The 13560-nt window shown below is 38.9% G+C and overlaps 1 protein-coding gene across 1 annotated transcript in view; it reads right to left on the reverse strand.

Annotated features, from left to right (window-relative positions):
- ilk (integrin-linked kinase) overlaps positions 1 to 13560 on the reverse strand; it is a 49557-nt gene that overhangs the window by 27998 nt on the left and 7999 nt on the right. Inside the window, exons 2-5 of the mRNA XM_039744042.1 lie at positions 4841 to 5091; positions 1814 to 1979; positions 1460 to 1555; positions 845 to 941 (exon numbers count right to left, since the gene is read on the reverse strand). Of these exons, the coding sequence (XP_039599976.1) occupies positions 845 to 941; positions 1460 to 1555; positions 1814 to 1979; positions 4841 to 4929 (448 nt within the window). The 5' untranslated portion in view covers positions 4930 to 5091. The remainder of the gene's footprint in view (positions 1 to 844; positions 942 to 1459; positions 1556 to 1813; positions 1980 to 4840; positions 5092 to 13560) is intronic.

The raw sequence follows: 13560 nt of genomic DNA on the forward strand, positions 1-13560 counted from the left end.
CTAGTACACATTACTGCACCTGGCCAATAAAGTGAATTCTGATTATGATTCTCTATCACAGACCAAAAAATTGATGCAAAGGCAGAAGATGTACTTGACTCTATTGGTGAAGAGGAAGTTAAGTCCTTAGAGGAAACTTACAAATCATTCTACAAGCCCATTCTTACCCCATGGTCACAAGCAGCTGGTGGTGACCAGTAAAATAAGCTCACATGCACAAGTGGCCAAAATGAATATGATGTGCAGGGATATGGGGGTCACACCCCATGAATGGGTGAGGAGTTCAGCATCATGGGAAGACCTCACAGTGCAAATGTTGTTTCTCCATATTGACAGAAGCTAGATAAGTGGTCTGGATATGTAGTCAAAAAGCTACACCCACTGGTAAAATACTCAGGGCAAGACACAGACTGGAGAAATTCTATTTTTCAGGTGGTCTGAGTGTGTCTCACCATGGAAAGAGTGGCCTGGTCAACCTAGCTCAATGCATGGCTACTGTCACTCTTATGAGGATATTAAGAGTGAAGATAATTATGACTATGATATTAATCTTGCCATTGTAAACCGGCTTCCTCATTATTAATTGCTATTTATTTACACTTGCAGCATGGAGGGGGCTGTCCTGATGATTCTTCTCTTTAAATCCACTACTACATACAGTAAATATAATACTTTGTTTTATATAATAGTGGATTGCAAATAATTTTATGAAATGCAACGTCTATGCCCATAAATAAATAAATGAAATACACCCATGAAATATTTAAATAGGTCTGATTATGGATGACTGAATATTATAAGAAGAGTTTACATCATATTCAGTTTTACACTGATAAGACCTTACCTTTAAGACGTTCCTGGAGGTGTGGCTTTGCTTTGTCCAGTGGTGTTTCTCCGTATTTATTGCAGATACTAACTTGTGCACCATTAGCCAGCAAATCCTATCAAAGGTGAGATGATAAATGCTGAGAAATAAAATACATTTATGAAGAACTACATTTTAACCCCTGAATGTGCAGTTTATTGTTGAATTTTTCCAGGTACTACTGACATTAAAACATGTACAATATGCAAGCTGTTTATAAACTATGTTTTCTTCTTTTTTGATTTTAAAAGATGCATTTAATCAGTTACAGACCTTGCAAAAGTCTCACTGAAGACCAGATGCTATTTGTTCAGCTAAGAAATCTAAATGTTTCTCTGTAGTAAAATTTAACTAAAATTTCACCCAAGTATGAGAGATAAATGATAGAAGTGTAAATTACTCATATATTTGTGCAAAATTTAACAAAAGCTGCCTAACCATGGTGATGAGACTGGTGACTAGAGTAAAATAAGCTCTCTATATTTTAGACATGTTTACAGTGATCATCTATCCCCTAGCTTTTAACAAGTAATAGTTGATAATGTATGTATCATGCCCCCTACCACATCTGACTTGAAATATTGGAATGCTTACCTCAGCAACCTGTTCTTGTCCCCAGAAGCATGCATAATGGAGAGGTGTATTACCATGTTCATTTACTGCATTGCAGTCTGCTTTACACTGTATTAACTGGAAGACAAAGTGTACAATAATCACTAGAATCCTTTTACAAGGTGGACACATTAACCTGAAACTTTTACATTTTTAGATACAAAAACAACTACAGTCTGGTAAATTTCTAACAATATTAGGCAATGAGTACAACTTTATACAAATAGCTCCTTTTCTATTACCTAATAAATTATACCATATTTTGCTTGTTATTTTCATAGGTGAACTGACTTCATGAGTTCACCATTACAGTTGATTACAATAAAAAGAAGTTACCTTGCTGACAATGTCACGATGACCATGGCTAGATGCAAGATGAAGAGGAGTGTCATCTCCACGGTTCATCACATTGATTCGAGCTCCTCTCATAATAAGCATATCTACAACATTTGATCTGCCTTCTCGACAAGCCCAGTGAAGTGGGCTAAAGCCATGATCATCACTAAATTAAAATAAAAGGCACAAATAAAATAATAATTAATCTCTCCAAGAATATAGAGTTTACTGAAAAAAAACCGATAGTCTGCTAGTCTGAAGTTACAAAATTTCCTATTACACTTATAATTTTTACAGTATTAATAGTCTGATGGCCTACAACAATTTTTAATTTTAACATCTTCTGACAAAGGTTCTGTGAAAATATCTGTAACACTGTTAGCTATACAGATCAGTGGTTCTCAAGGGTGGTCAGTGAACCACCACAAGTAGTTTACAAGTGCAAGTCAATTAGTCTGCAGGCAAAGATCATCATTTTAGAACAACTAGGGGGCTTTGCCCCCTGCTCACTGTGCTTGCTCACCCGCTATGGGGGCGCGCTACACGCCTGCCACTTTGCATCTCTGCTGCTCACGTTGTGAAGGAGACGCGGTCAGATCAGCTGCTGGCCGAGCTGCATGTTCTGCTTGTTGCGCTGTGTATTAATCACTTAAAAGACTGTATAGCAGTTGTCCTTTTGACTCACTGCCTTGTCCCGCAGGACGTTAAAGTGTCTCCGAGAAAATCACGTATTGTCTCCTTCCAAGATTTTTTTTTAATAATAGAAATTACTTTGACCCTGATGTGTAAATATAGGCATTTATTTCTAAAAGTCTGACTCTTAAATTAACTTCTGACTGTTACAGTTATGAGAAATGCGTCTAAAACTACCTCTGTGAGCACACTATCTGACTTTCTTTCACACAGTGCCACATTTTATTTTAATTTCACTCCTATCTGTTCTGCACTAACTTGTCTCTAGCTATTGTACTTTCTCTTGACACTTCTTCAGGCTTCAATTAACCACTGTCATTGTGCAGGTTGTGCCTGGAGAATCTGAACCTGGTGAATACAGTTTCTTAATTCCTTGTCTTAGATGATGCATGCCACTTTTACTATGTCAATGTCGTCAGATTGCAGGGTTATTATGGATGTACAGCTTAAATACCAACCTTTGGAACATTTTGAGAACCAATAGTATAAAACATTTACGGAATTGTCCTTAGTGTGGCAGATCAGCTGGATAAACAACACAACAAAAGTGTGTTAGACAGAAGGCACAACTTGGAGTTTAATTCCAACAAATTAATAAAACTACAGGCAGTACTCTCTTTAGCGCCAGTTCGTTCACTATAAATTGTAAGCCTCAACTATTCTCTATGGATTCTAGTGCATATGGCTAACCATTTTAACATGCTTTCTTTTCACCAATTATAATTACAATCTGACAAATCAAAACGACACTTTAAATATGTAAGACATATTTCAAATCATTTAGTTAATTGGAATTAGAGAGATATGGAATTCAAAAATGCAGCCATACACATGAAAAACAGAAATTCACACGAGACAAATGTAAAATGGCTTGCCATATAGGGGTCTGCATGGCTTCAATGCTAAAGACATTGGCCCAATTCAAGAAATGGGTGAATATTTTAATGTCTCTTATGTTAAAAAAGAATTGCAAAAATTAGTAAATCTTTCCATTTCAGGCTTTCAAATGTGTACGTTTTACTACTGAAGACTTAATGTTGCATAGCAGTAGGATAAGCAATTTTTGTGACATCCTAACTGTATAACCCACCATGGGATCATATATCAACAGTCCCAAAACAAAATGTTGCAAAGGCACAATAAAGTTTGCGCAAATGAATACAACATGATACATCATTTTTGTAAATGACTTGTCTGAATGAAAAATATAAAATTGCTTTTCAAAAGCTGGAAAGTTTGAACATGACACTTTCACTTAAAATGCAACACATCACTATGACCTGACAGGCTAGTTTCAGAACAAGGATGTGGAAAACAACAAAAATCCAGTATGATACTATTAACTGAATTTGTAACATTAGAGAACAACACACCGTTTGATATTCTTCCTCACCGAGTCAATGTGTACTTTGAATTCTGTCTTGGCAAGATGTCTCCCAAAGATGACAAGGTCTAGCTATCCCTAAACATTGACAACTTAAAAAAACCAACATTTGCCAGTGTGTGGGACACCAAAAACTACAGGGACTGGTTATGGGTCAACTGAATCCGCTCCTTATGAACAATAAAATGAGCAAGTTTTGTGCACACCCAGCTTACTGACTCCTAAAATGAAGTCACTGTATCCAATGTTTCAAATTACAAATGATAGGTGACATTTGATTAACAAAACTACTGTGTAAAAACTCTTGGGATCAAACAACTGACTAGATTTCTGATATCCCTTAATTAGCACATTTTTCTGAATATGCACTAAGCTAGAATCAAAGTTTATCTAAAACCAGTTCAAGAATGTAGAAATGGTGCCTAACTTTAAATTTGACCTCCACCCATCCATTTACTGGAACCACTCAGCCAAATTCAAAGATAAGGCGAATGGCACCCTATCCCAGCATGCATTGGGCATAAAGTAGGAGCCAACCTTAGATGGGACAATAGTCCAAAACAGAAAAGAATCATGGGTTAAATCATATGTCAATTTATAGGTCTCAATTAACCTAAAATACAGTACATGCTTTTGGATCATAGAAGAAAACTCAAGGTAGACAAATGTAGGAAGGAGCAGTGCTAATTATTTACTACGCCAAGTGTAGCGCCCAACTTTACACAGCTGCCTAAACATTTATAGTCATAAGATGGAAGTGAAATTGTCATTTAAAGACATCAAAAAAGAGAACTGGGTATAAATACCATTTATTCAACTAAATGTTTATGTAAATATTATATCCCATAAACGTATTATAAAACTGATATATAGGTACAGCATTGTGTGAATGAATACACATTCCTTACTAAAATTCACATACTTTCATGTCACAAACTGGAAATACTCACCCTTGGTTTAAATCATTTTCTGTGTTGTCCAACCACAATCGCACTGCCACAGCATTCCCTTCTCGGCACTGAGTGAAAATGTCATCCATCCCTGTCCTGCTGAAATTCTCTCTTCTTACACTAAACCTGATAGCAGCACTTTGAATTAAGACTTCTTAAGAAAGAGGGGTCTTCAGGGAAAGGATCACGTAAGGGGTTTTCAGTGTTTTCATTCAGGTATGTTTGATGCTGTGCAGGTCACCTTTAATTGCCTTCAAAAAAAAACAAACACAGAAGATTATTTGAACATCCTTGTCCAACCACAAATGTAAACATTTTAATCCAAGAGCTGGTCAACACATAACTATATCAAGGACATGCAGACCCTGCAATCTCACTACTTCAGTTTATTCAGAATAATGACACTCATTTGGTTTATGACTACCATGAAATTATCTTTTAACTCTTCATTCCTTTTCTTTGTTGGCCACCAATCGTAGCCTACTTCATATTCAAACCCGTAGGTTGCCTTACTGGGTCACAACGGCATCTAACAGAGAATACAAAATTAAGCAGTCCTGCTAACCCAGTGCCTGAACACGGCTGATTGGCACATTAGTAAAATTAGAATCATTTGAGTAAAATCAAACTTGCAGGTGTTTCTTTTTTTTCTAAAAACTGTAAGCCTGAAAATCAATTAGAGTACCTTGAATGGGTGAAATGATTACATTGATTTAAACGTTAATTTTAAAAATAAACAAGAGTATAAACAAACAATACGATACTAAACAACATAAAACCATCACTGACACTATCTGAATGTCCAATTGGAACCAAGAAAATTGTGTTCATATTAAAAAATTTACAAAGCTCTAGAAGTTCATTTCATTGGATAATGTTCTTCCATCTGCTGATTGGACAGTTTCTGGCCTTAGATACAATGACAGTGTTAAATACAGTGAATATACTGTCACACACGTGTGCCAAGTTCCCTGCAGACCTTTCCCGGGAAATCCCACCAGGAGCCACCGCCTCGACTTGGGACACCCCACTTCCGGTCACGAGGATGACATCATTTCTGGTCATGGGGCCCGAGGATGACATCACTTCCGGTCCCAAGGACGACATCACTTCCCCCAGAACTTCCTATAAAGCCTCACACCTTTTCCCTGGAATTCAGTTCTGTTTTGGACTCTGTCTTGTAAACTTGACTCAATCTAAAAACATTTACTTTTTGCAGCCAGGATACAGAATTATACAGGTGGCTGCCCCACACCTTGCCATGTCTCTTGTCTCTTCATATCACAATAGATAAAGAGATGAAATGGGATTCACTGACATGAGTACCTTGAATTATTTTCATGAATGTGTTAATAGTAATTTCGGTTGTCCAATAATGTTCTTCTTATAATATAAATTTTGTGATCTCCATTCTCCATCAAAACACAAGATTAAATATTTTTCTCAGTCATCACTAAAAACAACACAGGGTAAATAAGAAACAGATAAAAAAAAAAGTTTTCTAACAGTCCAAAATGTATTTATTAGGTATGGTAATGTAGGGCCTTTTTTATCAGTGCAGTTAATTTCTAAATTTGAATCTTAGGTACAAGGCAGGAACCAACTTTGGACTCGATGCTAATCCCTAACACTGGAGGAGTCACCAGAATGTGTGGGAGTAAACCAAAGTACCCATACAAACTGTAAATAAACATGAAGCACAATCTGAGCTATGAGTTAAGTATGTGAACTTGTATGTTTCACAAATGGAGGATGTGGACACACAGCCAGAATGTGCAAAGTGAAATAAAAGAAAGATAAGGAGAAAATACTCCAAACTGAGCAAAGGATGGCGGCAAGAAACTGACAGACTTATGCAAAAAGACCAAGTATGTCCAAATCTGAGGAGATGTTAAAAACTTAAAAATAAAAATAAGGAAGTAGGAATATTGACTCACACAACATCACTGGTATTATATTAAGTGAATACTTAAACAGCAAAACTGAAACAAACTCAGAGGATGCTTGGTAGAATTACCAATTACTGTTGAGAATACCTACAAGAATACAGTAAATGGCACACAGTAGGTATACAACATACAAAATACAACATATTATGCCAAATAGTAATGTCAGTTGGGTGTCCTCCAAAAGCATATTTCTTTGACTGGTGAGTCTAAATTGACCAGAATGGCCATGTAGTTGTGCTCCAGGATGAGTTAGAGATCCATCTAAAGCTGGATGCTGCCTTGTACCTCATGTTTTTAGGAAAGGTGTCAACTCCCACCACCTTCACACATGACTTGTATTTTCTGTTTTTCTTTTATGTTCACTTATTTTTTATTCACAACAACTAAACATTAAGCCCGTTAAAATAACGGGCGCTAGAACAGTAGTGCATAAACATTTGTATGAACAGTCTATATTAAATGGCAAGGGACCTTGTATGTGGCTGTAATATGTGTCACTGTATTGTGTGCCTTTAATTTTCTCTCTCAGTAATACTGGTTTGTATTTCCGTGAAATGCCTGTAATTTTGTCTGACAGTAATACAGTGGAACCTCGGTTCACGACCATAATCCGTTCCAGACCGTATGAACTGTATGTAAATATATATTTTTTTTAAAGTTTTTAAGCACAAATATAGTTAACTATGCCATAGAAAGCACAGCGTAATAGTAAACTAAATGTAAAAACATTGACTAACACTAAGAAAACCTTGAAGAACAGAGAAAACTAACACTGCAAGAATTTGCGCTATAGCCTTATGACCCGCTCGCTAAAAACTCTTTTTTTAATGAGTTTTAAGCACAGGGGAAAATATGAACATTTGAAAAATCTGTAATTTAATAAACAACCAAGAAAAGTAACATTGCCACAATGCACGCGCGTGCCTGTGTGTGTGTCTCTCTCTTGCACGTTTTTGTGTGTGTCTCTTAAGCGCACGTCTCTGTGTCTGTCTGTCTCTCATGTGTGTGTGTGTGTGCGAACCGCGCATGTGTGTGTGTGTGCGCGACTCTCGCTCGCGTGTGTGTGTGTGTGTTACTCTCGCTTGTGCGTGCGTGCGACTCGCCTGTGTGTGTGCGCCTGTGTGCGTCGTGTGTGTGTATCTCTCTGCACAGGGAATGCACAGGAAGAGACTGAACACGTGTTGTGTGGCCCCGCGCATGCGCACTTCACCAGAAGACACACACACACGGACACTGGACGCACACAAGGGTTTTATTAAAGAGGATAATAACCCTAGGCTTTTGGCTATGCAATAGTGGGAGTGACATTTTAATTTATTGTCTACCACTGCACTGTATCTGAATAAAATATGTAAAAACTGGATAAGATCAATTTAGCAAAGATGAGAGAGTTAATTATGTACAGACAACTTTGTTTAAAGCATTAAGAGAACAGCTTGGACATTTGAATGGGTAGCCAAGAACTGTCAGGCAAGCAATAAAATCAGGATTAAATAAGGTAAAGGAGAAATGGTCAAGAGAATGAAACAATGCATGAGGGTTAGTGCTCTGAATTCAAATCCACAGACTGGGGGCTTTTCATGTATAGTTTGCCTCCTCTTCTTGGGTCTGTATAAATTTTCTCCATGTAATCCACTTCCTTCTATGTTCATTGGTAACCCTAAGTTATCCTTATACATGTGAACAAGAGTAAGTTTGCATGGAGGCATTCCCTGTGATGGACTGGTGTGTTTTAAAGGGATGGTTCCCTCCTTATTATCTGTGTTAGATTAAGCAAATTCAGGATGGATGGAATAAAGACAAGTGAATAGGCAATGAATAAGCCATTATCAAGATGATCTGGGAGAATGACAGTATTATGTTGGACCTGCTAAAACCTTAAGAAAACACTATGCTGATCAAAATTGCTCAGCGTAAAAATTTTATTTTGCTAGCAGTGAATGAGCAGTTCTACCAACAATGACTTTGGAAATCCAAACTGCAATGAGTTAACTACAGATAAATTATACCCAATCACTGAGTATTTGTACCTTTTTACTACAAGAGCTGAATCAGATTATAATGTCAATCATATGGAGGACACAGGGTCCAAATTCTCCAGTAAAAAAAGCATAATCCATACAGCAGGGCTATTCAATAAATTCAGTTAGGCCAGATTTTCAAACCAAGAAATTTACCTGGGCCAGATCTTTTCAGTAGCCAGTAAGCAGCAGGTAATGACAAATTTAAACCAACACAAATCAATGTATTGAAAAAATGTTTATTCATTGTTTCCCTTTTAAATTTGGTCACATCTCACACAGGTACATCAAAACATGTATAAAAAAAAACAAAAAAAAAGCTATAACTGAACAGAATCCGAGGTAGTACCAATTATTTTTTTATTTCAAAAGTGGAAAAAAGTAATATTTTGGTCATATCTAACCTAGGCAAATCTCAAAGTGCATAAAATCAAAACAGTGTATTAGCAATAACATTTGTTTATCTTTTAAAATAAAATAAATATTTTGGTCATATATGTCCCAGGCATATCACAAACTGCATTTGACAGAATAAAAAAAAAGCTGTCAATGCCAAAGTGCACAAATCCATAACAAATGATAAAACTAAGACATACTGAGGGAACATAGGTTCATTTTAAATCACTACGTGTGATTAGACATGGCTTTGTTACACATCCCACATTATGTTGATACTGTACCGATACTCACTACTGCATGGTCTGGGGGTGGAGTCTTGGGAGAAAGCGCTTTGTGGTGGCTCAGGGCACCTCCCTAGAGAGAGCTGAGTGACACGGTCACAGCGAGATGAGAACGAATGGTAAAACAGCATGAAGAGGAAGTGGAAGGCTACTATTTTTTGTTTTTGAGGTTTCCCCCCCAGTGACCTAGACAAAGAGCAGTAAGGCACCACTTATATAGAGTGGCATAGCGAATAAAAATCCAGTTGGCATTTTGTACCTTTTTACTACAAGAGCTGAATCAGATTATAATGTCAATCATATAGAGAAGGACGCAGGGTCCAAATTATCCAGTAAAAAAAGCATAATCCATACAGCAGGGCTATTCAATAACAAGTTCAGTTAGGCCAGATTTTCAAACCAAGGAATTTACCTGGGTTAAAAAAAATGAGTGGAGGGGCAGTAGTAAGCATCGTGAGCATGACTGAGAGAATAAAAGTGAAAAAAAAAAAAGGTAACTTTTACAAGTCCTATAAATGTACAGTGGCTGTTACAGACACAAACCAAATGTACCAAATGTATGTGTTTACTGTATAATATTAACAACAAGAGCAGCCCACTACTGAAAACGGTAAACATAGGAGGCAGTGGGGATCGAACCGGGGACTCTTGATTACAAGTCAGCAAATCTTACCGCTATGCCACAGAAGCTGTTGTCCTATCCTTGAACCTATTGTGAAAGTTTTTATTTGATCTTTGGACTTTAGGCTTCATACATTATATAGTTTATGCCTACATTTTGTCATTTATTACTAAAATATGAAAAACATTTCTGTTTTAACAATGTGTTTACTGATTATTGTAGAAATAGAATACACATGAAATGCATGTGTTCCAAATAACGATCTATTATTTCCACTCTAAAACTCCTGCACTTCACTCCAAGATAATAAATCAAGGAATGAGCTGGGAGAACTTTGTGCACGTTCTACAGCGGTGGGGGGATGGAATAGCATGCTGCTTGCCTTTATCGGCACATTTACAGGACAAAATACACTGACAGAGAGGTACCAACAGATTTAAGGTGGGCCGGATCTACGAGTTTTTTTTTTTAGACTCTGGTAATTCTAGTATTAAGTATAAAAAAAAACAATGTTCTTAATGTGATAGGAAAGATATTTTTAAAAATTAATGCATGAGTTGCAAAATATGTTTGTGGAATTCATTTTTGTCAATTTCATTAAAGTTTTAATCTCTATGTAGAATGGATACCCCTCCTTGAACTGACACCTTATCGTGATGGAGGGGTTTGCGAGTCCCACTGACCCTAGGAGCTCTGTTGTCTGGGGCTTTATGCCCCTGGTAGGGTCACCCAAGGCAAACTGGTCCTAGGTGAGAGATGAGACAAAGAGCGGTTCAGTAAACCTCCTATGAAGAATAAAAACTTTGGACTGCGTTTTCCATCGCCCGGACACAGGTCATCGGGGACTCCCTCTGGAGCCAGCTCTGGAAGTGGGGCTCGATGGCGAGCGCCTGATGGCCCAGGTCTGCACCATGGGGCTCGGCCGGGCACAGCCCGAAGAGGCAACATGGGTCCCCCTTCCCATGGGCTCACCACCCGTAGAAGGGCCAAGGAGGTTGGGTGCAGTGTGAGTTGGGTGGTGGCCAAAGGCGGGGACCTTGGCAGTCTGATCCTTGGCTACAGAAGCTGGCTCTTGGGACGTGGAATGTCACCTCTCTGAAGGGGAAGGAGCCTGAGCTAGTGCGCAAGGTCGAGAGGTTCCGGCTAGAATTAGTCAGGTTCACCTTGACGCACAGCTTGGACTCTGGAACCAATGTCCTTGAGAGGGGCTGGACTCTCTACCACTCTGGAGTTGCCCCCAGTGGGTGTGGGAATAAATTTTATGGACAGAATTTCTAGGCGCAGCCAGGGCGTTGAGGGGGTTCGGTTTCGTGGGCTCAGGATTGGGTCACTGCTTTTTGCAGATGATGTTGTCCTGTTCGCTTCATCAGGCCATGATCTTCAGCTCTCTCTGGATCGGTTCACAGCCGAGTGTGAAGCGGCTGGGATGGGAATCAGCACCTCCGAATCTGAGACCATGGTCCTCAGCCGGAAAAGGGTGGAGTACCTTCTCAGGGTTGGGAGCGAGATCCTGCCCCAAGTGGAGGAGTTCAAGTATCTCAGGGTCTTGTTCAAGAGTGAGGGAACAATGGAGCAGGAGATCGACAGGTGGATCGGTGCGGCATCCGCAGTGTTGCGGGCTCTGCATCGGTCTGTCATGGTGAAAAACAAGCTGAGCCGTAAGGCAAAGCTCTCAATTTACCTGTTGATCTATGTTCCTACCATCACCTATGGTCATGAGCTATGGGTAGTGACCGAGAGAACGAGATCGCGAATACAAGTGCCTGAAATGAATTTCCAATGAGTTTCCTCCACAGGGTGTCTGGGCTTTCTCTTAAAGATAAGGTGAGAAGCTCAGTCATCCAGGAGGGGCTCAGAGTACAGCCATTGCTCCTCTGCATCGAGAGGAGTCAGATGAGGTGGCTCAGGCATCTGATCAGGATGTCTCCTGGACGCCTCCCTGGTGAGGTGTTCCGGGCATGTCTAACCGGGAGGAGGCCCCGGGGAAGACCCAGGACCCACTGGAGGGACTATGTCCCTCAGCTGGCCTGGGAATGTCTCGGGATTCCCCCAGAAGAGCTAGAAGAAGTGGCCAGGGAGAGGGAAGTCTGGGCATCTCTGCTCAAGCTGCTGCCCCCACGACCCGATCTCGGATAAGCGGAAGAGGATGGATGAATGTAGAATAGATATTTTCTGAATGTCATTTCTCCATATATTCCAGTTCTCTCCAGTATTCCACAGATGTGCACGTTTGGGCGACTGCCTTGGCAGAGATAAGTGTGTGAGCCCTGTGATGAACTCGTATCTAGTCAAGGCTTGTTACACTCTCCCACACAATGCTGTCAGTATGAAGTCAGACTCCACCCAACCCTGCAACTGGAAAATACAGGTGTTGACATGAACGGATGGATAACTTTAATCAAATGAGTGATATCTAATGTTACTTCACACTGTATTCCTTTATCTTATGCTGTATATTATACATAACTATTTTTTGCAGAATTAGATACCTTGTTTTGGGGCAGAGTGGTAGTGTCACCAATGAAACCTTTGACATTGTGAAGTCATCTCCAGGTCCTTAAATGCAACAGTCCCCCAGTGTTACTATTTAAACATTGAATACTGTATATAACACAGAAAAATCAAGGCAGTAAAATTTGTGAGTAAATGTTTTACTGATTTTTTTTTTTTTAGCTGTGGCAGAGAGACTTAAGAAATATCACATTAGTTAATTTCCAGTACCCTAATGCTGTGCCGATAAAGACAGTTATAGCAGAGGTCTGATGCAAGTATATGCCTAAAAATAAACTTTCCTTCTAAAGAAATAATCTAATCCCACAATGCTAAAGTAATATTTTTTTTCCATTTCAGGGTCAGAAAGAGCCAGAGTCAATCATGGAAGAATTATGTGCAAGAAAGGAACTAACCTTAAAGGGGATGCCATTCTGCTGCAGAGCACCCCAACACTGTTACGGGGCCAATAAAATCATTGTTAGCCTAACTGTCATGTTGAAAAAGAAAAATACCTAAGAAAAAGCAAAGGAACAGGACCACAAGAAAAAACAAACATTGCTCAGAAAACAATAACCAAAATACACAAAAGATGTGAGGAGGTAACAATAGCAACTGCAGAAGCATTAGGAAGATGAAATTACAATCTCTAAAAAAGAATAGAAAAACTGACGGTTTATACTGATTTTAATGTATGTAATTTTTAAAGAAAAAAAAGCCAGCTATGAACACACATGTACTGACACACCTACCAAGCAAAACCATGCCATTGCAGCACAACATAAGGTAGTAACACAACCCTTGCAGTGACGTCACAACTGTATAGCTATCTTGGAACCACAAAAGGGCATAAAACAGTGGTAGAAAAAAAAATATATACTGTACTGTGGGCTATCACAGGAAACCTAAATTCCTTTAACACAACTGAAGAATATTCAGAGGAGAAACCCAAGCAGTA

Source organism: Polypterus senegalus, chromosome 2 (assembly GCF_016835505.1).
Source record: "Polypterus senegalus isolate Bchr_013 chromosome 2, ASM1683550v1, whole genome shotgun sequence".
NCBI classification, from domain to species: domain Eukaryota; kingdom Metazoa; phylum Chordata; class Cladistia; order Polypteriformes; family Polypteridae; genus Polypterus; species Polypterus senegalus.